Consider the following 27,123-nt stretch of genomic DNA (forward strand, 5'->3'; position numbering starts at 1 on the left):
CCCTTGGATTGTAGGAGATCTTCCTCAGAAGCCAAGCAGTTAGATGTAACCGGTCTGCTTCCTGATGACACACCAAGCCCTGTGTTAGAAGGTCCTCAGTGAGCGGCAGCTTCCAGGGAGGTTCTGTGGCCAAATTTAGTAGTGTTGCGAGCCAGGGTCATTTTGGCCAAAAGGGCATTGCCAGGATCATGTTGGTCCTTTCTTCTCTGAACTTCCTTAAGACCATCGGTATCAGAGGGAAAGGGGGAAATGCATAGCACAGTTGGTAATGCCATGGATGTGCGAGAGCATCTATGCCTATGGCTTGGTCTTTTCGGTGAAGAGAAAAGAAGTTCTGAGCCTTTGAGATTCAGTTGGCTTGCGAACAGGTCTACTTGGGGTTGCCCCCATGCTCTGGAGATCATCAGAAAAAATTCCTGACTCAGGCTCCCCTCTGCTTCCAACATCCTCCTCCTGGTGAGTAGGTCTGCTAGCAGATTCTGAGAACCCTTTAGCTAAATTGCCAACAGAGAGGCCACATTCTGTTCTGCCCAGGAGAATAGTTGACTGGCTAGTTCCATAGGACCTCTGCTCCTGGTTCCTCCCTGCTTGTGCACGTATGTTACAGCAGTCATATTGTCCAAAAGGATCTGAACGTGATGTCCCTTCACCGTTTGATGAAAGGCTAGGAGACCCAGAAAGATGGCTTTTAGTTCTCGTCAGTTTGATGACCTTCGGGCCTCTGTCTTTGACCAAGTCCCTTTAGATGTTAGACCATCCAGGTGGGATCCCCAACCCTAGGAACTTGCGTCTGTTGTTAGACGTTTGTCTAGTGGAAAGACCCAGGAAAGCCCCTCCGTCAGTCCCTCCACCACCAAAGTGCTCGTTTCACCTTTGAGGTAAGTATGATCTGTTTTTCCAGTGAGACCTGATGCGACCATGTCTGTAGGATGTTCAACTGGAGTGGTCTGGAATGAAACCTGGCCCTCTGTATGGCTGGGATCGATGCCGTGAGAAGTCCTAATACTGCCATGGCCAATCGGACTGAGATTGAAATTTTTTTTGAATTTGTTTCACTGCTGAAAAGATGTTTTCCAACTTCGCCTGTGGTAAGAAAACTTTCTGGAGCACTGAATTGATTGTATAACCCAGGAATAAAATTTCTTGACTTGGTTCTAGATTTGACTTCTCCAGGTTGAGGACCCACCCTAGGTTCCTGAGGTGTATCTGTGATATCTGAAGATTTGTCACCACCTGCTCCCTGGAGTCTGCAACGAATAACAGGTCATCCAGATATGGAATGACTGACATTCCGCTTAACGTCAGAGGCTCCAGGGCTACCGCCATTATTTTTGTGAAAATCCTAGGTGAAGAAGAGAGTCCTAAAGGCAGAGCTTGGAACTGAAGATGCCAAACCGATGACCCCAGGTTGACAGCTAATCGGAGGAAATGTTGGGAAACCTGGGCAATCGGAAAGTGTAAGTAGGCATCCCTCAGGTCTAGGGATGCCATGAAGCAGTCTGGAGTCAACAATTTTGTTATTGAATGGATTGTGTCCATGCGGAAATGTTTGTAACAAATTGATCTGTTTACGATTTTTAGATTCAGGATCAATTGATACTTCCCCCAAGGCTTTTTTACCAGAAAGATGTGGGAATAAAAGCCTCAGCCCTCCTGATGTTTCGGGACCTGAACGATAACTTCCTGCTGGATCAGATCCTGTAATAGGCTCATCATTGCTGAAGCTTTGTCTTGGACTCTTGGAAGATATAACGTAATATAAAATCTGCTTAGAGGAGGCTCTGGGAACTCCAGACTGTATCCCTGAGCGATACTGTTTCTTACAAACAGGCTCTGAGATGTTCTGTTCCATTGTATGAGGAAGACAGACAATCTTCCCCCTACTGGAACAAGGCTGTCACTTGCTTTTGAGTGGCTGGTCTGGGGGAGATCTGAAAAGAACTCCTCCTCTACCCTTACCCTTTTTGGGGGCCCAACTGTTCTTGTTATCTTCCCTACCTTTACGGGGCTGTGTGGAACAGCACAAAAATTATTTTTAGCTGTTTGCTTCTATTTGGTGGGGAAAGCCTTCTTCTTGTCAGCTGTCCTATCCAAGATTGTTTCCAGATCTGGACCGAAAAGAAGATCCCCTGAGAAGGGTAGGCCACACAATCTAATCATGGAGGCTGTGTCGCCTGACCAAGTTTTTAGCCAAACAGCCCGTCTGACTGAATTCACCAGGGCTGATGAACTGGCTGCCATCCTAATTGATTCAGCCGAAGCCTTAGCCATGTATTTCACTGTTTTCAAGATTAACGGAAAGGACTCTAAAAGATATTTTTTTGATGTCTCCGCCTCAAGATGACTCTTCAGCTTTTCAACCAAGCATTCTTTTTTTTTTTTTTTTTTTACGAAAGTGAACTTTATTCAAGGTCAATGCATACAGGTCAGCTTATGGTATACAGTCATTCAATGCGAAACATCAGTGCACATACATCAACAGAGTACAAATCATCACATACTGGTCATGGGCAAGAAACGTGCTTGGGAACTGGACAGCATACCAACATATTTGCACTGCTTATAATAAGGATGGAAGAGGGAAAAAGAAAAAAGGGGGAGGGGGGGAAATACCAATAGGGGAGAGGGAAACTGTGCAGGTTCCAATAAGGAAAGGAGCACCGGGGGGGGGGGCAGAAGAGGGGAAAGGACGGGACAGGGGCCAGGGGGGGGGCAGGGAAGGGGGACACCAAGAGGGGGAAGCAGTAAACACCAAATTCACATTTTTCATTTCCCGCCGCTGAATCATAAGTCCCCATCTGGATCAGGGGGAGAGAGATCCAACGGCAGGGAACCCCACAAGTCTATCCAGGAGGACCAGATCTTGTCAAACTTTTGCGGACAATTCCTATTGACATATGTATTCTTATACAGTGGTAAAACAGTATTCAAGGTATTTCTCCAAGCGGTAATGGTGGGCGGGAGCTTGGATTTCCATTTCAACAACACCTCCCTCCGGGCATAGTATGTGGCAAAGGCCACAAACAGTTTCCTATATTTCCCAACAGTATGGCGTCTATCACATTTAAAAGCACATTTTCTGGTTTCAACAGGAGGGAACTTTCAGCCGTCTGATTAATATCTGCTAGAATCTGTTCCCATAATCCCTGTAGTGCGGGGCAAGACCATACCATGTGGATAAAAGTGGCCTCCTCGCTTCCACATCTAGCACAGTCGGGGGACCTGTCCCCATAGATAGCTGCCAATCTCTGTGGCGTAAAGTAAACCCGGTGCAAAAATTTCAGCTGTATAAAATGGTCCCTAGCCGAAATCAAGGTCGAGACGTAGGAGGAGACACAGGACTCCCAATATTCTACCGTAAGAGATGGTATGTCCCTTTTCCATTTAGTATATAACTTGGGCAGTTTAGGAGGCCTAGAGGCTGTCAAATGGAAATTAATTGTAGAAAGTGGAGCCATTAGGAGCTTGGTGGTTAACAGTGTCTCAATAGGGTCCGTCCCAAGTACCACCCCACCCGGGACCTGGTGTTGGAAGGCATGCCTCACTTGCAAGAACCGGAAAAACATCCAATTCGGCAGGTTATATTTAGTTTTAAGTTCCGGGAACGTACTCAACCTACCCCCAGTCACTACATGTTTCAAGGTCACTATTCCTCTTTTAGCCCAGACCTGTGGGTCTGGAATACCACGAAAGTGGGACAGATTAGGGTTACCCCACAGGGGCATATGAGGGGAGACCCCACCTGGGGTCTGATGTATCACCCGAGTCCGGCCCCAGACCCTGACAGTCGTGCGCATCAGGCTAGTGATGTTGGGATGAGCTCTGACACTTCGGAATATCAGGTTACTAAGGGCAGCATAGTACCCCAGTATCGCGGCCTCCAGGGTCACCGCCGGGTTGTCCCTCGGTTGCAAGAACCAACACCGAGCGGTTACCAGCACCGCCTCCCAGTAGTAGTGATGGAAGTTGGGGAGGGCGAGCCCGCCCTGCCCCACTGATACCTGCAGGGTGGACAGCGCCAGTCGTGGCACCTTGCCCAACCATACAAAGGAGGAGACTATAGACTTTATTTTGTTAAAGTAGGTCACAGGGATCTCAATCGGGCTATTTCTAAAGAGATAGAGGAATTTCGGTAGGAATACCATTTTAAGTAGATTCACTCTACCCACTGGGGTCAGGTGTAGGGACTTCCATTCCATGCAGCGCCTGGAGAAGTGGAGCAACAGCGGATTCAGGTTAAGTTCCATGTACCTAGCCGCCGGTCCACCCATCCATATCCCCAAGTATTTAAAACTATCCACCCAGACTAGCGGATTCTGCATAGAAGGCCTAGGCCCGTTAGGGTCATCCGCATAAAAGGATATCTTCTCCTCCACCACTCCCACCCGATTTCCCCGAACCGTAGGTGCATCTCAAATTCTTGTGGCCAGAGGCTCCACTGCCAAGGCAAAAAGCCCAGGTGATAGCGGGCATCCCTGCCGGGTACCCCTTCCCAATGGGAAGGCCCGTGAGAGTTAGTTGTTGGTGCGGATACGGGCACTAGGCAAGGCATACATCAAGCGCAGCCACTGGATAAACACAGGGCCAAATCCAAATTTCCGGAGGACAGCGTAGAGGTATTCCCATTCTACCAAATCAAAGGGTTTTTCGGCGTCCAAGGACACCACCACCCCAAGGCTATCCTCCTGAGCCCTATCCATATGCGTCAGCAGTCTCCGTATGTTAATATCTGTCCCTCTGCCCGGCATGAACCCGGACTGGTCCGGGTGAACTAAAGCTGTGATTATCATGTTCAGGCGGCGCGCCAGAACCTTTGCCAAGATTTTCAGATCTAAATTCAGGAGCGATATGGGCCAATATGACGAACACAGTTCAGGATTCTTGCCAGGCTTAGGGAGGACCACGATGACTGCCTCCGACATCGACCCCGGTAGTACTCCACCCTCAACAAAACCTCTCTAAATATTTGTAGGATATCCTCTGCGTAGTGTTTAAAAAACTCTGCTGGGAACCCATCAGAGCCCGGCGTTTTCCAACCCTGTAGTGATTTAACCGCCATTTGGACTTCCGATAATGTCAGGGGTCTATCCAGAGCCTCCCTTGCAGCATCAGTAAGACACGGCAGGTCCACTTGATCCAAATAGGTACTTAGTTCCTCAGCTGTACACTGGGCCCTAGAACTATAGAGGCAAATCTAGCATTAATTTGAGACTAGTCAGTAGGGGTTTCCCCATCGGGTGACGTGATTCGCAATATAGAAACCGGGGATGCGTGCTCCCGGGACAACCATGCTAACAACCTGCCATTGCGCTCGCCCTGCTCAAAAATTCTCTGGCTCTGGTGGAGCAAGCGGATCTTCGTAGCAGAGGCTCGCAAAAGGTTGACATCCCTCAGGGCTTGCCTAAAGCTAGAGTACGCCCGAGGGGTGTGGTCACCAACATATATAGTTTCCAGAGATCGAACCTTTTCCTCCGCTCTCAAAAGCTTCCCTTCGGACCTTACCAATGTGAGCCTGAAAGTGCCCACGCATACAAACTTTGAAGGCATCCCATGTATCCGGGATGGGAACATCTCTATCCCGCGTATTCCAGAAATACATAATGTCTGCCTTACTCGGGATTTCAATTCGTGGGTCAGCGAGCCAGAACAGCGAGAGGCGGCACAGACTCTCTGATGGGGATAGGATAAGTCCAGCATCAGGGAGACCAGGGCATGGTCCGAGACCCCTCTAGGCAAAATAGAAATGTTCTTCACTCTAGAAAGGGCTGGACACCCCGAGTACACCAGGTCAATCCTGGAAAACGTTTTGTATGTTGCTGAGTGGCAGGTAAATGCCCTCAGTCGGGGATGTCGCCAATGCCAGACGTCAGTGAGATTAAACACCTCCGCCCAGGCCCTCAGCGCCGCAGCAGGGCCAGAGGACTGCGACAGTCTGTCCATTGTGGGGTCCGGGACCATATTAAAGTCCCCCAGCAGTAGGATATTATCCATGTCATATTGCGTAAGTTTTGCTACTATCTGATATAACAAGGACATGGAAGCTGGCGGGGGCACATACAGACCCACCATCACCACCTCCAACGACATGATATTGGCGTGAATGATGACAAAGCGCCCTACCGGGTCCACCTCCAGGGCCAAGAGTTGGAAAGGCAGAGACTTGCGTATAAGGATACTCACTCCCCTCGCTAGATTTGAGTAGGTCAAGTGATAGAAGTAACCCACCCAGTGTCTATGCAAACTCATAACTCTACCCCCTGTCAGGTGCGTCTCCTGTAAAATACAGACGTAGGGAGAATACTTTTGCAAAAACTGGAACACCAGTGATCTCTTAAATCTTAGAGTTCAGACTGTTCCAGGATACAATATTACAATAAGACATTAAGCTCCACATACCACTCTGCAGGGCTAAGAAATACCTATAGGAGCCACCGAGCTCCCATCACACCGCCAGTCTGTACCATCTGTAATACAATTCCTATGTAGAGCATGATGCAGATAGGACATATAACAAGCCGACTCATACAAGCAATAACATGATTAAACAAAACAAAAAGCCCAACCCCAACCCTCACCCCACCACCCCCCACCCCCCACCCAAATTGGAGGGGGCCTCACTCCCAAAATGAAAAGGGGCATTAGGCTTAGGTTACAAACTGAACAAAAAAGGGGGTCAGGGGGGCCGTTCGCCAACAAGGCAGCATCCACAATTCAGGGGACTTGTAAGGGTATCAGGCCCACCTGGACAGGCTGTACACTCCAGAGAAGAGGAGAGGGCAACCCACAGCCGGCACCGAGCGAGGCCAGGCAGCCCAACATCTGGTCCCAGTCTACGTGCCCCCTACCCCTCCAGGGCCCCCAGCACACCCAGGGCCTAATCAGCTGCTGCCCAAAGGAAGGATCCTGCAAAAAGAAAAAAAAATGGGGGCCACCCCCGTGGTAAGACCCCAGCCACGGGGGGGGAAGGGTTCACCCTTAGGAGACAGCCACCCACCCGCCCCACACTGGAAAGAGATCAGGCAGTTGGGTCCAAACGCCGTTATCTGGTAATCCGGGATACCCCTGGAGGGATAACAGAACATGTCCAGGTGGCAGGCAAACCGCTAACAACAGTCAACGTGTAGGTAGATCAATGCTTCCGCAGCGTTTCACTCCACGATGAGGCCTCTACCGGGGAAATAAAAAATCTCACCGACTCCCCATCTTCCACTCGCAGCCGGGCCAGAAAAAGCATACTGTACTTTAGCCCTTTGGCGCGCAGCTTAGCACGGACTGTATCAAACGACCTGCGTTGGCGCTGCGTCTCCATAGTGTAGTCAGGGAATATCATCAGTCTCGCATTTTCAAATCTAAGCTCCTGAAGCGCCCTTGCCTCCCGCAGCACCACATCTCTGTCTTTGTAATGCAGAAGTTTAAATATGAATGTGCGGGGAGGAGAGCCCGGTGGGCCATGTGTAGCCGGCATGCGGTGGGCTCGTTCGACTGTGAAAAAGGGAGAGAAATGAGCCCTTGGAAAGAGCTCCTTAAGTAAGCGTTCTATGAAAATAACAGGGTCATTACCTTCGGAGCCCTCCGAAAGGCCAATGACATGCAGATTATTGCACCGATTCCGGTTCTCTGCGTCCTCTGCTCGGGTCTCCAGGGCCTTGACTCTGGCCTTCAGAGTGTGTAGGTCACTGATATGGACCCGCACCGCATCCTCCGACGCCAACACCCGCTGCTCCACCTCCACAAGTCGGCCGCGAAGGAGTCCAGGTCGCGGCGGATAAAATCCACATTGGTCTGCAAGTGGTCCATCTTATCCATCAGTGCTGCCTGACCTGTGGCAATAGTCTGTAGGGCTGTGGCGATATCTGCCGCTGTATCGGGAGGAGAGTTCGTAGCTTCCGTCTGGGACACCATGTGGTTTGAGGAGATGGCCTGGCCTCCAGCGAGGGCCTTGTCTCGTACGGCTGCCGCTTGCGATGATCTCTGGGATCTACCTCTGGGCATGGCATGGGGAGTCTCACTGCCAACAGGAGATGTTTCCACCCCCCAGTATCACTCATATGCCGCCACAGAAGGAGGATTAATAGCCAGACTCCGGGAGCATTAATGAGGGTCCTTTCCCAGCGCCATCTTGGACACGCCCCCCAACCCAGCATTCTAGATTTCTTGCTACTACCGTGGAAGCCATAGCTGGTTTGAGGCTGGCTGACGCCAAATCCCATGCCCTTTTTAAGAGGGAGTCTGCCCTTTTATCCATTGTGTCCTTGAGCACTCCCATGTCCTCAAAGACCAGGTCTGTGCGACGGGACACTTGTGAAAAAGCAGCATCCACTCGTGGCTTTTTATTCCAAACTTCAGACTCTTTGTCTTCAAAGGGAAACCATCTCTTAAGGGTTTTGGAAAGGAAAGGGCCCCTTTCAGGATACTTCCATTCCTTTTTGACTGTATCTGATAAAACTCTGTGGACTGGTAACACCCTGTGTTTGGTGACATCTAGACCCTGATACATTCTATCGTGGACAGACAATTGCACTTTCTCCTCTTGAATGTCGAGAGTCATGTAATTTGCTTTTAAAAGATCGTCCACATCTTCTAAAGACAGCTTTTACCTGGAGCTTTGGCTGTCTCCTTCCTCTTCCATCCCATTCTTACTTGCTCCCTCGTCCTCTGAATCTACAACTTCCACAGACCTAGAGGTAGATGCCCTGGGACTGGATGGTGGTTACTGAGTTTCAGTTTGGCTTGCTGGACTCTGGACCAGCAGTGTCTTGACTGAACTTAAGAACTTGTGAGTTTGCGTACAGAGGAAAACAAGTCTCTATATTGCTGAGATGTTTCCTCTTCAAAGAGATCCTTAATACAGGACCTGCATAGAGCCTTTTGCCAAGAGTCCCTAAGGGGGTTGTTGCTTGAAGGGCATTTTCTCTGACTTGGTGGGTTCGAATGCTTCACCTTCACTAGCACTTTTTCCTGAAATGAGAACAGTGGCTTCTCACTAAAATGCTTAACACATTTCCTGTCTTTTAGTGCCTTAAAACACAGACCAACACCAAGAGAAAAAAAGACAGATATGCCCCTCAGTGTAACCAAAATCTAGCAACCTCCACTATCAGCCTGCAGGGTCCGAGAAAAGTAACCTCTGACCCTGCAGTAACAGGCGCCCTGTAGGGAGGAACATGACAAAAGAACAAACTGTTACAGCCCATAAGGAGAAGAATAGAAGGCACCGCTGTACCCCTCTTACCTGGGCCTGACTGGTGCCTGGGGCGCCTGTTTCCACCGTTGCTGACGGTCGCTCATCCATTTTACAGAGAGCGCAGTGGGGGGGGGGGGGGTTTGGGGGAGAATATTTCTCTGTTTTTTAAAGTTCCCAGCTCTAGCGTCATCCACGCTGGCCGGAAACAAAAGCGCTGATCGGTTGACCCGCCCCCTAGCCTCTGTTTTCCAGGCAACTGGAACCACTTGTCGCCACGCCCACTCAGGAAACCCCATCACTGGCCATAACATCACCCACCTGCCAGTACTCGGAATCGCACAATGCGGAGAATACCGCCGAATAACGGCAGAGATCCGTTCGGCTACCTGAGCCATACTGCAGGCTCTGGGCACAGAGACGCCACGACCTCCTGCTGGCCACTGCTCCACTGAGCTGGGAGAGACCGGAGACTACGGAACACCTCATACCGGGAGGGTGCTGGGATGGTCTCTGCACTCCAGGCAGAAAAAACGCTATGAGGTAAGCTCTTTCCCCTCCACCCTGAAGGGAGCACAGCCCCCCTGGTTCCAGCATGTACTTTCACCAAGGCGGAGGAAACACAATAACTGAGGCCATGGTGGAAGAGAGATTTAAAGGCGGCATGTGTTTCCTGGAAAAGAGGAGGAGCTGCGCTCTCTCCAAGGTTGTCCTGAAAGGCGATGTGAGAAAAAAAGGTTAATTAAATCCACAAGGACTCTTTTTTACCACTACTACCTTTATATTGACTTTTACAATTTACAAATTCAGCAATTTAGAATTCAGATGAAAGGTTTAGCACTGGGAAACACTTTTTGAAAGATAAGTGCCTTTTATATACAACTATATCCACTTAAGGACCGCCTCCTACACATATACGTCAGTAGAATGGCATGGCTGGGCACAATCACGTACCTGTACATGGCTCTTTAAGTGCCCAGCCGTGGGTCGACCTGACCCGGTCCTGAGCTCCGTGACCGTGGCCACGGGACCAGCAGACCCGATCGCCGCTGGTGTTCTGCGTTCGGGTCACAGAGCTGAAGAACGAGGAGAGGTCTGTGTAAACAAACCTCTCCCCGTGCTTCCTACTGTGACTGTCACCGATCGCCTGTTTCCTTTTATAGGGAAAGACGATCAGTGACGTCACATGCCAGGCCACGCCCCCCTACAATAAAAAAACATAACGTCATACATAACTCCTACACTGCCCTCTAGTGGTTAACTTCTTCACTGCCATTGTCATTTACACAGGAATCAGTGCATTTAAATAGCACTGATTGCTGTATAAATGACAATGGTCCCAAAAAGTGACAAAAATGTCCGATGTGTCCGCCATAATGTCGCAGTCACAATAAAAAATCACTGATCGCCGCCATTACTAGTAAAAAAATGAATTTATAAAAATGCCATAAAACTATCCCCTATTTTGTAAACGCTATAACTTTAGCACAAACCAATCAATAACCGCTAATTGTGATTTTTTTTTACCAAAAATATGTAGAAGAATACGTATCGGCCTAAACTGAGGAAAAAAAATATTTTTTTATATATTTTTAGGAGATATTTATTATAGCAAAAAGTAATATTGAATTTTTTTCAAAATTGTCGCTCTATTTTTGTTTATGGCGCAAAAAATAAAAACCGCAGAGGTGATCGAATACCACCAAAAGAAAGCTCTATTTGTGGGAAAAAAAGGATGCCAATTTTGTTTGGGAGCCACGTCGCACGACCGCGCAATTGTCAGTTAAAGCGACGCAGTGCCGAATGGCAAAAAGGGGCTTGGTCCTTTGGCTGTAAATTGGTCCGGGGCTTAAGAGGATATAGATAAGACCAAAATTAGGGACAAATGAGGGGACAAGAGGGACAGAGGGACATTTTTCAAAATCAGGGACAGTCCCTTGAAATCAGGGACAGTTGGGAGCTATGCATTAGCACTGCCTTGTGCTGTTAGAGCAAGGCAAAATGTTTAAGCATCAAAACAAAACGAGTGCAGGTAGCCACAGCAAGTAGAAAACCCTGTCCCCTACCAGCAAGCTGCAGAGAGGAAACCTTGCTCTCTGTGTTGAAGCAGAGGCCTCTCTACACAGGCCTGCCACACTCCCAGTTGAGTCAGAGCTAGGGCTGTCAAATCAATAGTGAATGTGGGCTAATTCCCCCTTAACTTCCTTTGTGAGCCAGTGATCAAGAATGACTATGCAGATCAAATATTTTGACTTCACTGCTGCAAGTTTTCCCAGTGCAACCCAGCAAACCAGAATTTTCACAAAAAGCCATAGTACCTGGCTGGGAGTAACTCCAACTTGAAAAAGAGCACCCCGGTCTTCAGGTTAGGGGAGTTAATTTTTCTTTCTGTGTCTTTATATTCTCCTGCCGTATGTCATACTCTATCACTTTATTATGGGCTGTTATACAATATATACTGTAGAACCTCCTGTTGATTTATTCTGTTGTCGGCTATAAATGTTCAGCACACTCTATCAGTGCACCCACCCCTGTATGCATGTCAGATTTTTACATGTGACTGTGCCTGTGCAGCAGCTGCATTTGCATCCAGTTCTATAGGCTGCCTGCCTGCAGCTTCAAGGAAGAAGAAGAAATCAGCACCAGTCTGAATGAGCCCTTATGTATTGACATAACTGCTGAATTGGCACCAACCAAAGGCAGCGTAACTCTTCGGTATAAAACAGAAGTTGAATCCAATGCAACTGTACTTCATATTATTGCAGTTTATAGTATGTTTTTTTTCCAGTCTATTGAAGAGTAAGACAATGACTTTTCTAAGCACTGTCTCTGCAAAGAGCTAACACTGACTGAAGGAATATGGAAGGAGCATAGAGGGTCACATTAGTGTTGCCTTATGAGGAGTTTATTATAAGTGATCACCATTAGCAACTGGGAATATTTGTAAATATATATGTATATATAGTTTAGACTAAGAAATAAGATTAGTGTCTATGAAATATTGATGTGGGTAAAGGGTTAACCTATCTAGATGTAGATATATGACAGGCTTTGGGCTTGAGAATCTAATTAATTTAACAGTTCTTTTTGACTTTCAGGAATGTTAGGTGTGTGTGAGTTATGGGAGATGCTCTGCTATTTTTTTGTTGTGAATTCAAATGCAAGGAAGAGATACCATCTGAGTTGAATACTGTAGTGGAGACTTGACAGGGCCAAATTCATTAGCTAGGTAAAGGCCTTTTAGTCCCCTGTGTTAACCAACCCTTTATTCACTTCAAAGGGTGTTTGATATGCTGAGAATATTTATTTCATATGTTCTAGAATGGACAATTTGCCCGGTTATGACCATGCATAGTTAAGTGCCCCATTCAAGAGAAGGTGATGACCTTCTCTTTAATTAATTTCTCTTCAAACTAATTATCTCCCCAGGAGAGGAGGTGTTAGTGAGGGACTCAGCTATGCTATGTAGCAGCCATAACCCTCGATGGGGCAGCCTTGACTTTTGGGCTTACCGGTTACCTCCGCTTGGCTTGTTCTTCCATGTCTAGGGGTTTCCAGGGTTAGTACCCAACAACTTTGGATGCTGACACCATAAAAGTCCTTTAGAAAGGTTTTTATTTGCAGGGGTAACATCCAACAAACACAGTCTCGTATGGGAACAGAGGGCAAGGGTGAAGAAACTCAAGCACCTTGAACTGCTAATAATGAGAAAGTCTCTAGTGCAACCCAGAGAGTAGCCACTCGCAGCTGGGCTCTTCAAAGCTGAACAAATCTCTAGCTAGAGATTATGGCAGTCAGCGCTTTAATCCAGAACTTGCGAAGTCTTTGACCTTGAATAAATTTGCAACCAAAAGTAAACAGGAACATTTCCTCAGTACCTGGAACGCTCTATGTCTCCTTGGCAGTACTGGAAAACGTGGATTCAGTAGTGTCCTTGACAACCCAGCAACCAGGCACTTCTTGGGATGCCAGCTGGTTGGCCCTCCTCCGAAGAGTCCTCTCCCGGTCACTTACACAAGCTGCGGTGCCCCTCCAAGTTGAGAGCACACCCGGACTCCTTGAATCCTCCCTCAGTTACTGCACCTCGGACCAGCCGGTTCCAAGACTCGGGAACAGATGGATCCTTGACCCAGACCATGCGAGTCTAATGGGACTAGCCAAACTGACCATGTTGCGGGGCGGCCCATGCTCCCATGACCGGGACCCCTCGCGGGGCTACTACGGTCCAGCTACAGAAACAGACTGCTCTGGCCTCACGAACGAACCCCGAACACTTGACTTCAACATCTTAAGTACCCTTCCTCAGACTCCTCAGCGGGGTCAGACGCATCCACTGATTTGTTTGGGAAACGCCGATACCTAAAGCATCCAACCAGGCCTGGTTCTGAGCCTGTCATGTGCACCCACTGTACACATGACCAGGCAGAACCCTAACACAGCCCAGTCAAACTGATGCCAAAGTTAAACCTACACAATCAGCCCTCAGAACCCCTTTACTGTTCTGAGCCAAAAAACTAAATTTGTACTTAGAGGACACCTTGTCCAAAGTTTCGTTGCTACAGCTGAATTAAGGGGAAGGGGAGATTGTCCAATCTTGGAGGATGTACACCTGGAGGGAGGAGAGGGGTAACAGAATCACCAATCAGTGGGCCCTGTTAAAGTCAATGAGAGATGGGCCTATATTAGTGCGAGATCAGAATAGAGGTGAGGAGTCATGAGTCTGACGTGAGCCTAAAGACATTACTACCGGTAAATATCAGGTCAGCTCCCAGCACTTATGTACACCTGCTTGTCATATGTTTGTTTGTTTGCTGTTTGTATTTTGATGAATATACTCTGTATTTGTTTATTTTAATCTAGTGTTTTCTTCCTTGGTGTAGACTATAGTCTATAGATGGTTTTGTATTAGATAGACTTTCAACTACTTACTAATAAATGTTGTTATTGTGTTAAAGCTTTCACTCTTGGTCAAAGAACTCCCATTTAACCCAAATCATATCTTTGAGATATTAAATCTTAAATATAATAAATGGGTTACATTAGGGTTGAACTAACTGTAATGACCTAAAACCATCACAGGGTGTCAGCATACTACAGAAACCTGATGCAGTTCAATAAAGCACAGAAATATATATATATATAAGTGGAAGAAAACAAAACTATTCAAACAATCTATTTATATCAATGGTTGTACTGATTAATATACCAGTTGTCAACAACGGCAACCCGTGTACTTCCCTAAGGGCAGTTTTGCGCCAAAACTTACCGTTATTTCCAAAAGCTTTTTATCTGAACGGGTGTTTACTACAAACTTAGCTATTCCATCTTCCCCAGTAACACCTTTGCTTTCTCCTGGGTTGGCCTCTACTGGAATTTTATTTGCTGGTGAGCCATCTGGGGTTGTAACCAACACCTAAAAGAAAAGAAAAACTCATTCCTGGTGCATTAACCTCAAATGTCCAGAGAGGAAAAAGACAGATGGGAGGTTTCAGACCAATTTGTCTTCACGTCAACAAATATTCAAATCTGTCATAATTTGGTTTGTTTTACCTTGCTGGTCTTCAAGCCCCTTTTTTTTATAGAAGTTCAAGCTATGCCTTTGATATCTGGATAGACGAAAGCTACAAAGCTGGAAACATTTCTATGCAAATAAATTTACAGCAACCCACTGGTCTTCACATCAACATATACAATATCCCTGTCAAAATTGTGTTTTTCGTTAAAAATTGCATTAGTACGAAAATCCATATTAATTAAGGTTGAATCTGTCATTGAAGGCTTATGGTGTCTGTCAAATGTTCAAAGAAGATTTGACGGAGCAGCTAAACTGTATGACTCTGTATAATCTTCTTAGAACTTTCGACAGACACCATAAGCCACAGATTCAAGGTTTGTATGTTTTTCTATGTATTGTCGAATCTTTGACGTTCCTGTTGAATGTATATAGTTCAAACAGAAAATGGATTGGTGATAGTGATCACTGATCAGACAGGTAACAAGATAGGGTATATAGAATCTCAATCTATAATATGAAATATATAATAATAAATCCCCCCCCCCCCCCACAACATGGGCAGCCTCTGAGGCTATCACAACACTAGCAACACTAGTATCACTATCAAGTTCACAACACTAACAAAATAGCAGCAGATTATTATGAACAAGTTAAGTTGAACTGTAGCTTGCTTCACTATTGTTCTGCTGCTGTGCTTATGCTTAATTGCTAAATAATTTAGGTTCTCTGACAAATGGTTACAATCAGCCAATAACCTTCATCATCATCATTATTTTTATTTTACTTCCCCCACCCAATTCCAGAAGCGATCTTTTCTCTCTATGTCGAATCTTTTCTCGAAAAGATGAATAATCCTGGACTAATAGAGTTAAGGCTAGGCACATTCGACCACAGGTTCGATAGTCATATTGTTATTGTCAGCATCATGTCGAATCTCCTATCTATATCGAACTGTTGTCACAACGAAAACAAAAATAAAGCATTTGTTTATGTCGGATCTTTCATTTTTCGGATTCTGCACTTTCATTATCATTTATTAAAATGATAACGAAAATACCCGAAAGATGAAAATGCATTCAGACGAAAACAAATGCACATGTCTAATATGCAGTGAGGCAGCAGTGTGAACAGGAAGCAGGCAGAGCAAGGTCAGTATCAGGCTGAGGTCAATACCAGGGAAGCAGGCAGAGCAAGGTCAGAAGCAGGCCAGTACCAGGGAAGCAGGCAGAGCAAGGTCAGAAGCAGGCCAAGGTCAGTACCAGAGAAGCAGGCAGAGCAAAGTCCAGGAGTAGGCCGAAGTCAGTACCAGGGAATGAGGCAGAGAATAGTCAAAGCAAGGTCAGGAACGAGCTGGGTCAGCAACGGAAGATCAGTCAGGGAAAGTAGGAACACTGGAACACAGGTCACAGGAAATATCAAGAACATAGAAATTAGCACACACCAGGGTTTCCTTTAAATAGACAACTTGGCGCCTAAGCGCTTGGAAGTGTGCGCCAATGCGCGCTGGCACACAGAAATACACCTATGTGTCAGTGCACTCTGGATATTAGCCCAAGCTTGTCTGCGTGCTATTACATGTCTACAAGCACCCAGATAGCAAGGAATTGTGCTGCAAGTTTGAAAAAGACTTGCTAAGCTATTCCTAGACTTGCCAAGCTTCACAAGTTTTTGCACAATTGCAGCAAGTCCACATTGCATGACTCCAGAACAACTTTCTTTGCAAACATTCTGCAAGTCTGCTGAAAGTTTTGTTGTGCAATAGTCATCCCACCACAGGGGTCACTGTGACTTCTAGAGCTCTTGCTGTAGACTCACCACTGAAACTTTTCTCTTGCTCCAGACCAGCCATGCAAATTTCCTACAAATTGGAAAAGTGCATACTAGCACATTATGCCTTTACCTTGCAGGTCAAAACATAAATAAAAAATTGTCCAGCGGGTTTACAACCACTTTAGTGCACACTTTGCTGTGGGAATGGACCCTAAAATGAAAGAAAATGATACTAGATACAAGATAATAAAAAAAATAATGCAGGCAGCATGCTCCATTGGAGGGGTCTGCCCAGTCTGGAGTTGGGCATTATGAATGGGCTCTGAAGGACCAAATGACTAGCTCCTGTTCCTCACATATTCTTCTGAGTAGGTGGGAAGTTAGGAAACTCCTTTGCTTTGGCCTGGATATGTAAAGAAGAGGTTCAACCTAAAGTGATATTATAGTGACATTAATTATACATCCACTGCCTAATGGACCTAAAAATAAATTTTTCATTAAATCATTTTATTGTATTTTTGTAATGTTCTCCATGACCTCCCAACCCTCTTTTTTGTGTTACTTTTGTAGCCTTGGAACCAACCATGTCTGTCACTGCTCATGAACCTCTGCTACATTTCTAAGCAAGCAAACAAATATGGTACAAACTATTTGTTTCATAAATGAATATCTGTTGATGTTGGATACAAACCATGAGATGGAAGGGCATTCCAGGTTTGAAGTATTTGGATGTCCTGGTTAGGAGGATTTTATATGCAGACTTAACAATATAAATGTTGTCCAGTTCAGCTTCCACCCAGTCACTTCCTGAAATATAAACATTTAGATAAGTAGCACCAATTGTTGCCATAATTACCGTATGTTTTTTTTTTCTCTCATTGATGTAAAAAAAAGTCACTCCAACTAATGCCGCGTACACAGGTCTGTATTTACTCCCTTTGCTGCCCCAAGGCCGGGTCCTTCAATGCCGCCCCCCGCCCACACACGCACCACCATTCTCGTCCTTTATCGATGACTGCTACAATAAATCAATTAAAAACATATCTCCACACAAGAGAACACTGAAAATAACTGGCATTAATTGTACAGACTGAAAATACTCTGTAATGCAGAAAATGCCTTTTAAAGATTATAGCAGTAAGAAACCCCTACAATTTTTTAGTTCTAACTTTTCTTTTGGCAAACTCATTGATAATATCTTCTTAGGACAAAGTATTTAATAGTTCTGACTCTATGGCAAGTAAAGCTAAACTGTTCAGTCTTTCTAGACCCAAAGATGATCGTAAATCATCAAACGTTGCCACTGTGCCCAAACGCTGCCACTGTGTCCATCAAACGCAGCAGCTGTTCCCTCAAATGCTGCCGCTGTGCCCATCAAACGCTGCCACTGTGCCATCAAACGCTGCCACTGTGCCCATCAAACGCTGCCACTGTTCCCTCAAATGCTGTCACTGTACCCATCAAACGCTGCCACTGTGCCCTCAAACGCTGCCACTGTGCCAAAATGCTGCCACTGTGCCCATCAAACGCTGCCACTGTGCCAAACGCTGCCACTGTGCCCATTAAACGCTTCCACTGTGCCCTCAAATGCTGCCACTGTGCCATCAAAAGCTGCTACTGTGCCATCAAATGCTGCCACTGTGCCCAGACTGACATCAAACGCTGCCAGTGTGCCCATCATATGCTGCCAGTGTGCCCATCAAATGCAGCCAGTGTGCCCATTAAATTTTAAAACATTCTACTTTTCCAGTTCTACACATGGGGTGCAGGAGCCAGGGGAGGAGAAAGAAGACCTACCTTGTCCTCCTGGCCCGCTCAGCCCCGAATCTGATCAATTCAATTCCTCCACACTGCTGCTAGTTTCACTTGACCCCACTCCACTCAACACAATCAGACTCCTCCTACCAAGGCCTCTGTTACTCCAAGTCCGATCATGCTTGGTTGGAGGCAGCATAGCAAGGGGAGAGGCCAGAGCGTCAGTGGAGCTCAAGGCCCTGTCCACCCATGTCCCACTCCTTGATCAAATAAAAAGCAGCACTGGCACTGCGTGTGCGTGCTGCTCATGCTGACTGTCTGATAACTGTCTGTGACAGACAGTGGGGATTTTCCGCACCGCTTTGTGGGCAGCACATGGGCTTAAGGGGCAGCTCTGCTTTGGGCCCCAAACATTGAAAGGGCCCTGGGAATCTGCCCCGTTTGCCTTGCAGTAAAGTCCCTGCACCACTGTCACCCTGAGGCCTGGCCTCTGTGGCCTTGTGGGAAATCCGGCCCTGCGCGTACACATGATCGGAATTCTCGTCGGAAAATCCTTGGATAGTTTTTCTGGCGGAATTCTGTTCTAGCTTGTGTTTCCTACACATGGTCACAGCAAATTCTGACCGCCAAGAAAGTGGTGACGTACAACACTATGACGAGCCGCGAAAATGTTCAGTGCTTCCAAGCATGCGTCAAATTGTTTCCGAGCATGCATCGGAATTTTGCGCGTCGGAAATTGCAAGAGACAATCGGAATTTCCGTCATAAAAATTGAGAACATGCCCTCAATCTTTTGCTGGTCGAAATTCCGCCAGCAAAAGTCCGATGGAGCATACACATGGTCACATTTTCCAACCAAAAGCTCACATTGGTCTTTTGCTGGCGGAATTTCCGATCGTGTGTACGCGGCATACGAGTGACATTTTAGTCCCTGACATCTTATCTATGGCGTATCCCCCATGGGTGCAATGTGTGTGGTGCACATGGGCCCCAATGGGGGTAGGCCCCTGAGCCCTTACACATTGCACAACAATTGAAATGATGTTCAGTACTGTGTCTTTGCTGCAATCATGGTTGTCACTCGTAAATATCTATTGGGAGCACTGAGATTTTCCATTGCTAAGGCCAATCCCAGTCCTGTTGGCCCTGCCCGCTGGATCCTGGAAGGAAGAGAGCCCACGTTGAGTACAGAGGGGACCAAAGACAGGATAGATTGGTAAGTTGTGCAGGGGAGGGCTCTGTGCCTGTATCTTAGTCACTTACTACTAAACTCTGAACATTGTGCGACTTACTGTATTGACCACTGAACTCTGTGTCACTTATTACTGATCCCTGAGCTCTGAATCACTTACTACTGACACCTGAACCCTGTGTCACTTACTCCTGACCCCTGAACTCCTCATCACTTACTCCTGACCCCTGAACTCTGTTTCATTTAATCCTGATCCCTGTCCCACTTACTACTAACCCCTGAACTCTGTGTCACTTACGCCTAACCCCTGAACTCTTCATCACTTACTTCTGACCCCAGAACTCTGTGTCACTTACTACTAAACGCTGAACTCTGCATCACTTACTCCTAATCCCTAAACTCAGTGTCACTTACTACTAAAACGTGAACTCTATGCCACTTACTCCTGACCCCTGAACTCTGTGCCACTTACTACTAAACCCTGAACTTTGTGTCACTTACTCCTAACCTCGGAACTATGTGCCATTTACTCCTGACCCCTGAACTCTGTCTCACTTACTACTAACCCCTGAACTCTGTGTCACTTACTCCTAACCCCTGAACGCTGTGTCACTTACTCCTGACCCTTGAACTCTGGGTCACTTACTCCTGAACTCTGGCTCACTTACTGCTGACCTCTGAACACAGCCAAACTTAATTCTGATTCCTGAATTCCTAATTCTGAATTTATGCCACTTACTCCTATCCCCTGAACTCTGCATCAGTTATTCCAGACCCCTGAACTCTGCATCACTTACTCCTAACCCTTGAACTCTGTGTCACTTACTCCTGACCCCTGAACTTACTCCGGACGCCTGAACTCCGCATCACTTATTCATAACCCCTGAACTCGGCATCACTCACTACTGATGCACTCTGCATCCCTTTAAGCCACATACAATATTCAGCACAATAAAAACCACAACCAATTATTCCACACCACACTGTGCACTCTGCACTTTTTTTTCTTAGGAATGAGGGACCAACTTATGATCTTGCACACAGGCCCACTGCTTTCAGAAAAAACTCCCGGTAAACCATAAACACCAAAGCCAGATTTCCATTTCCATACTTAATAAATTATGATATATGTAGAACTGTCTCCGTAGGGCATGGCTTTTTAGGTCTCTCCCTGGTTTCCTGCAGCTGGTTCCCAATTATTCCCTCTCAGATGCAGAGGACTCCCTACTTGGGTGCTGAGGGTTTCTATTTACGTGCAGAGGGTTCTTACTTAGATGCAGAGGATTTCCCCGCTTGGTAGCTGGGGGGTCTCCACTGTTGCTATGGAGATTCCCATTTGGTTGCTAAGGATTTTCCCTCTATGGTGTTAAGGATTCCCGCTTTTGCTATTGGCTCCTACTTCTTCCACCCCTTACTTCCGTTTGCTTATTACTTAAAGAACAGTCCAAGGTATTTGGGTTTTTATATTTATTTGGAACTTGGATGGGAGAAGGGATGCGTGGGATACTCCAACAAGAACTATTCACAATAGATAAGGACAACTCTAACTTGGCCTCACCAGATTATCTGTGGTAGCAGACACACTGCTTGAACCATATAGCCACGTGTATGGAAGGCTTGATGCACTACTTTATCTTCAGGACACTCTTTAGCATTCCCTTTACTGACACCCGTCCACTAACTCTAGTTGAAGGGGGGCAGCCCTCACTCAAGAGGCCCCAAAGACACAGATCTTACTCTCAGTAGGCATAAGCAGATCCTTCCTGGTGTTTCCCCTTCTAGTCAGCTTTGCAGGACCTCCGAATTCAGCTCCTCTCTTATATACAGTATCCCACAATGGAATGCAGCATTTTCCGTCTGCCGATTGCCAGGGCTGTAACAAAGCCTGTACACTCACTTGCCAGGTCCACTCCCACTGTCCAATATGCCTCCCTATTGGACCATTGGAGGACAGTCAGAACCAGCTGAGTTGAACCTGAGTACACTGAGCAGACCAAACCAACAGTCTAGACCCCCCTCCCCTTTATTTACCAGAAGGGTTCAACCACACTCCATCTCTGATCAACATAATGAATTCCTGGATGCTCTATAACTCAAATAATGGTGGCACTGCTTCATCAAGACTGAGGTCCAAGATGCTGGGCTATCCCGGCAAAATTGGGACAGTAGGCATTTATGTGCTGTCACTCTAGGCCAACTGTCTTATGTCATCCTCCTTTAAACCCAATTGTCTGGCTGCTATATATTTAATTTTAAAGACCTCTAGAAAGCCTTAGTACAACATTAGCAAAAGGCATAGCTACACCAGGCATGGCAAAGCTGAGGGTGAAGAGGATATGACAATTTTCCTTACATCTGACAACACTAAAAAAGTAGAATTTACTGTATGTGCTACTGGCATCATATATTGTGGGATAATGGAGGAAATGTCAAACAATGAACCGGCCCTCTATTTTATACAAGACATTTTAATAATTTTGTCAATAAAACATTGAAATGCTCAATCAAATGCTTAGTTGACACCATGGGGTCTATTTATAAAACATTTGCTCTACAAGAGTACCAGGTAAAAAAGGAAAAACAGCTTAAAATAAAACAAATACAGCTACCACCAAGTACTGGTAAGCTGCAGTATACAAGGGCTGTGTGGAATATGATGCAAAAGTGGACATATTTGTTCGCATTTCACATGTTGGTAGAGTAACTCTTCCTACAGTAACTCTACTTCTTCTTTTTCATTGATGTTAAATATTAGATTCCAATAGTAGATTCCAAGCAGAAGTAATGTTCTGTCATTGGGTTCTTTACTAAGGAGGAGTGCAGGCTGTCCAACATCCAGAGAAGGCTACAGAATGTTTACAGAGATGACCCCATTGACAAGGGCAATGTCTTGTGATTAGTGAATCTTGACAATGGTGTCATCTCTGTAAACATTCTGTAGCCTTCTGTGTATGTCGGACACCCTGCACCCATCTTTCATCAAGAACTCAATGACGGCACATTGCTTTTTGGTAGAGGAAGAGTTACTCTACCAACATGTAAAATTTGAACAACCTATGTAAATTAATAAAAAGTTATACCAACTTTTGCGTTACTTTTGTATAGCCCTCTTATATTATGATTTTGGCCTTGATTTCAAATATCCTTTAACTAATGAATAGGGACGAGCTACATAACACTGTAGTTTTTTTGGTTTAGATAAGCTTTAGCGTTCATTTGCCTAACCTGCTTCAGTGATGACGGTGGCTGACACGTGCAGTCTGTACTGTAAAATGTCTTCTGGTTTATCAATGATCTTCAGAAGGTCCGCTCTCTGCAAGGTAGCTCTGCCCTTTCCATCATCTATCTAAATAACGTTTAGAGGAAATCCATGTTAACAGTAAGGGAGAAGCTAGCACAGACATTTTTTTTTTTTTAAATATACAGTTTCTCTCATGACTGGTGTATGGCTGATGTATCATCTGTCAACCTCCTAATACAACCCCTCTTGCTAGCCCATAAATACCTTAGAAAGCAACACATTCTGGATTTTAAATGGCTGTAGCAGCTACTTTATTAACAACCATAACAATTTTCCATAAAATAAATTCCATCTTGTAACCCAGGGGTCGGGAACCTATGGCTCGCGAGCCAGATGTGGCTCTTTTGATGGCCGCATCTGGCTCTCGCCTCTCAATCCGCGGATCCTTTGCACCAATGGAAGCCCCCCCTTTGTAAAATAAATGTCCCTACCCCCCTAAGCAGACTGCCCAGCACCCCCAGTCACGTGGGTCCTGCACCTAGATTCCCTTTTGCTCCAGGCCTGTTCTTTCACATAAAAAGCAGACTGGGCAAATTTCAAGGATGAAGATGTCAAAAATGGGAAGTAAAGGTGTTTTTTTTTCTTTTTTCTGAGGAGGGGACAACCAATCTTGGACCTATGAGGGGTAAACTATCAAGATGCCATCTCCACTGCTCTGTATAATGAAATTGAAGACTTTCAAAAGTTAAAATCACCTGCCTTACTGAAACTAAAAACAGAATCATCCATAAGCTATAAGATGTACAAAAGATAAAAATGTACAATTTGTTTTTATGTCATTACCGCAATCCTCCTCAGGGAATCTGCCACAGTTTTCCTTTCATTGCCTTTCTTCAGTGAAAATAAGACAAAGGCACTTCCAGAAACTGTTTTTCCATATGTATAGCTGAATATAAAAAAAGATGTGTGTTAATGTTAAAAAATAATTATTTTTCTTTCTGTAAATAAAATTTTAAATATTGAAGCATTTGAGGGTTTATTTTTTGCCACAAGAAAAGGTCCAGGGTATACTGTATATACAGTGGGTAAAATAAGTATTGAATACGTCACCATTTTTTTTAGCTAAATATATTTCTATAGGTGCTTTTGACATGAAATTTTTCGTAAATTGTTTTTATTGAAAAGAATCGTTATACATTACAGGTATAATGCAACCATTTCAGATGAAAATGTGGTACAATTATATGACTTACATCATATACAATAAAAATAAAATAAAACAATAGAAAAAAAGAGAAAGGAAATCGAAAGGAGAGGTAGGGAAAATAAAAGATAATGCATTACGATTGAAAGCATAAAACCAGTTCTTCTCACTTGGTTCAAATTCACAGCATAGTACAATAAGCTTATCTCTAACATTTAGCTCCAGCGCAGCATAGTTAACTGATGCTTTAAAATGAAATGTATACCCTTATGTGGAAGTGATAACTGTATGACTCCTCCGCACCCCTAATGGGATCACACTGTGACAGAGGGGCCATCCAGAACTTCATTGGGTAAAGTTGACTACCACAACAGTGCCTCATACTAGAATCAAAGAGTATGGCAGTGCAAAAGTATAAGCGTCTGATAGCGGGTTTCAGCACTAATTTCACTAGATAGGGAGGAAGAGGCTATTTCCTATACCACTCCGTCCAACACTTCCACTGCGCGTCTATGTTTTTACCACAAGAATTCCTAAGGGCCAACAACCTTTCATATTGAAAATTGAGGTTCACTTGAATTAAAACTTCTGATGGATTGGGGGATAGTGTGCTTTTCCAGTGGGGAGCAATAATCAATTTGGCTGTATTCAGAACTTGAATCCCTACTGTACGAAATTGGGTCGGATAGTTATCAATACCAAGGTGTAAAATTGCTAAGGCTGGATCTGGAGTTTGTAGCACGCCTGTAATTTCAGCAAGGATGTTGAACAGCTTCCTCCAGTAACTAGAGATACCCTTACAATGCCAAAATATATGTAATATGGTACCTACGTTACCGCAGTCTCTCCAACAGAGAGGAGATTGTGTGTTGAACATCTTAGCTAGTTGATGGGGAGTCCTATACCATTTGTGCAATAGCTTTTGGGTAAGCTCCCAGTGACTGACACAGCGAGTAGCCATATAATTGTATCTAAGGGCTTTACTCCAGTGGGTAACATCGTAGGACTTGTTCAAGTCCCTTTCCCACGTAAGCATGGATGGGGATTTTACCACTTCTTTTTTATGTTGGAGGATGTTATAGAGTAATGAGATACCTTTGCCCACCATGTTGGAAGAGAAAAGGAATTTCCATGCCGATCTATCCATTTCAATGATTGGTGGGGGGTTCTTCAGGAGAAAAGATGAAACCTGGTTGTATAGAAATTCGCTCGATTGGGGAATGTTGTGATTAGTTTTCAAGGAGTGGAATGGCAGTAACTTTGCATTGGAGTATAAGTCGTCAACCCATTCCAACCCATTCTCCTTCCATAAAGTAACTTTACTGTACGGGAGTAGAATTTCCAGTGTTTGAATTGGGATTCTAACGTCAGCACCAAGGTTTTCCCTCGGTTGTTGCAGGCGTAAATGTCTCCAAGCGAAGATGGTCGCCGTTATCGTAGGGGAGAGATATGTTAAGGCTCTAGGCTTCCAAGAGTCTGCCAGTAGAAAAAGACTCAAGTGGGAGGTTTTCGCTATACAGGCCTCTAGGTTAGCCCACAAGGGATCAGGGCTTTGTAGGAACCAATGTTTGGCTTGTGCTAAAACAGCTGCCCAGTAATAATCTTTAAGGTCGGGAAGGCCCATACCTCCCGCATTTCTATGCAGTATGAGCTTGTTAGAAGGGCACCGGGCCCTCTTGCCCTGCCATATGTATTGTTTAAGGAGCTTATTTAGTTCTTGGAAATGTGACGTTTTATATACTATTGGGAGGGTTCTAAATAAGTATAGTATTTTCGGCAGAATCATCATTTTGTAGGACGCTATTCTCCCTGCCCATGACAATTCTGTTTTAGAGAAATGTGATATGGCTTTCTTCACGTCTTGTAGAAGGTTTTTAATATTAACATCTGCTATATGAGATAGGTTCGTCGTTAATTGGATACCTAAGTAGGGGATCTGTTTGGAGGTCCATACGTATGGAAATGTTTGTTTGAGATACAAGCTCGTGTGGTGGTTTATTCCTAAGTTTAATATTAGAGATTTAGTAAAATTCACTTTATAGTATGATATCTGACCGAATGTGTCTAAGATTTCATGTGCGAATGGTAGTGATACAACTGGGTTTGTTAAATATAGAATGAGATCATCTGCGAACAAATTAACTATATGGTCTTTACGTTGGACTTTGAGTCCTGATATGTGTGGATGTGATCTAATGGCCTCCGCCAGGGGTTCTATCATCAGATTAAATATGAGAGGTGACAGGGGGCACCCCTGGCGGGTGCCATTCGATATGTGGAGAGATTTAGACAGGAGTCCCATGGTGAACACCTGAGCCGAGGGGTTGGAATATAATGCAAGGATAGCTGAGAGGGCCTCTTCCCGAAAACCAAATTTCCGCAGTGCCGCCGCCATGTAGTCCCACTGGACCCTATCGAACGCCTTCTCTGCATCTATAGAGAGAAGCAGAGAAGGCGTTCCCCGAGTCTCCGCCTGGTGAATAATATTCAGCAAGCGCAATGTGGCGTCCGACTCCTGCCTCCCCTTCATGAAACCAGTTTGGTCTGGACTTATTAAATTTGGCATGAGTTCAAAAATTCTATTGGCTACCATCTTGGCATACAATTTGATGTCTCCATTGAGGAGGGAGATGGGGCGAAAATTGGCTGGTGTATCGGGGGATTTTCCTGGCTTGGGTAAGGTAACAACATATGCCTTGAGCATTTCTGCTGGGAACGATCCCGTTGTCCTGGCTATATTAAAGATAGAGAGGAGGTGGGGGGACAGTATGTTGGAAAAAGTTTTGTAATATGCATTTGAGAGTCCGTCTGGGCCAGGGGACTTTCCTGAGGGTAGGGAATGTATAGCTTTTCCTAACTCACTAAGCGTGAATGGGTTATTGAGGTCATGTAGTTGGGTACTGGATAGTGAAGGTAGGTGAATTTTATCTAAAAAGGAAGTTATTTGTTCTGTAGATGGTCTGGAGGTGTTGGGGTCTGTGTTCAGGTTGTATAAGGATGCATAGTAATCTGCAAAGGCATTTGCGATTTCTTGGGGGTGTTCTATTCTATTTGCAGTTTTAGGGTGGAATAAGTAGGGAATTGCCGTTTTAATGCGTTTCTCTTTTAAGCGGTTGGCTAAGAATTTACCCACTCTATTATTGTTCCCGTAGTAATTAAGACAAAGCCTTTTCATGGCTCGGTCATGTACTGCACAGTACCATTCTCTAATTTTGTATCGTACGTTAAATAGTTGGTTTGCAAGATCAACAGACGGGTCTGATTGA

The 27,123-nt window shown here is 45.3% G+C and overlaps 1 protein-coding gene across 1 annotated transcript in view; it reads right to left on the reverse strand.

The window, feature by feature from the left end:
• The window catches only part of LOC143962293 (complement C3-like), a 298,490-nt gene that overhangs the window by 223,229 nt on the left and 48,138 nt on the right, over nucleotides 1-27,123 (reverse strand). The window contains 4 exon segments of the mRNA XM_077471596.1: nucleotides 14,448-14,594; nucleotides 17,158-17,273; nucleotides 22,638-22,758; nucleotides 23,497-23,599. Of these exon segments, the coding sequence (XP_077327722.1) occupies nucleotides 14,448-14,594; nucleotides 17,158-17,273; nucleotides 22,638-22,758; nucleotides 23,497-23,599 (487 nt within the window).

The sequence above is a fragment of the Lithobates pipiens genome, unplaced genomic scaffold (genome assembly GCF_037356315.1).
Source record: "Lithobates pipiens isolate NorthernLeopardFrog02 unplaced genomic scaffold, aLitPip1_a1.2 Scaffold_8, whole genome shotgun sequence".
NCBI lineage: Eukaryota > Metazoa > Chordata > Amphibia > Anura > Ranidae > Lithobates > Lithobates pipiens.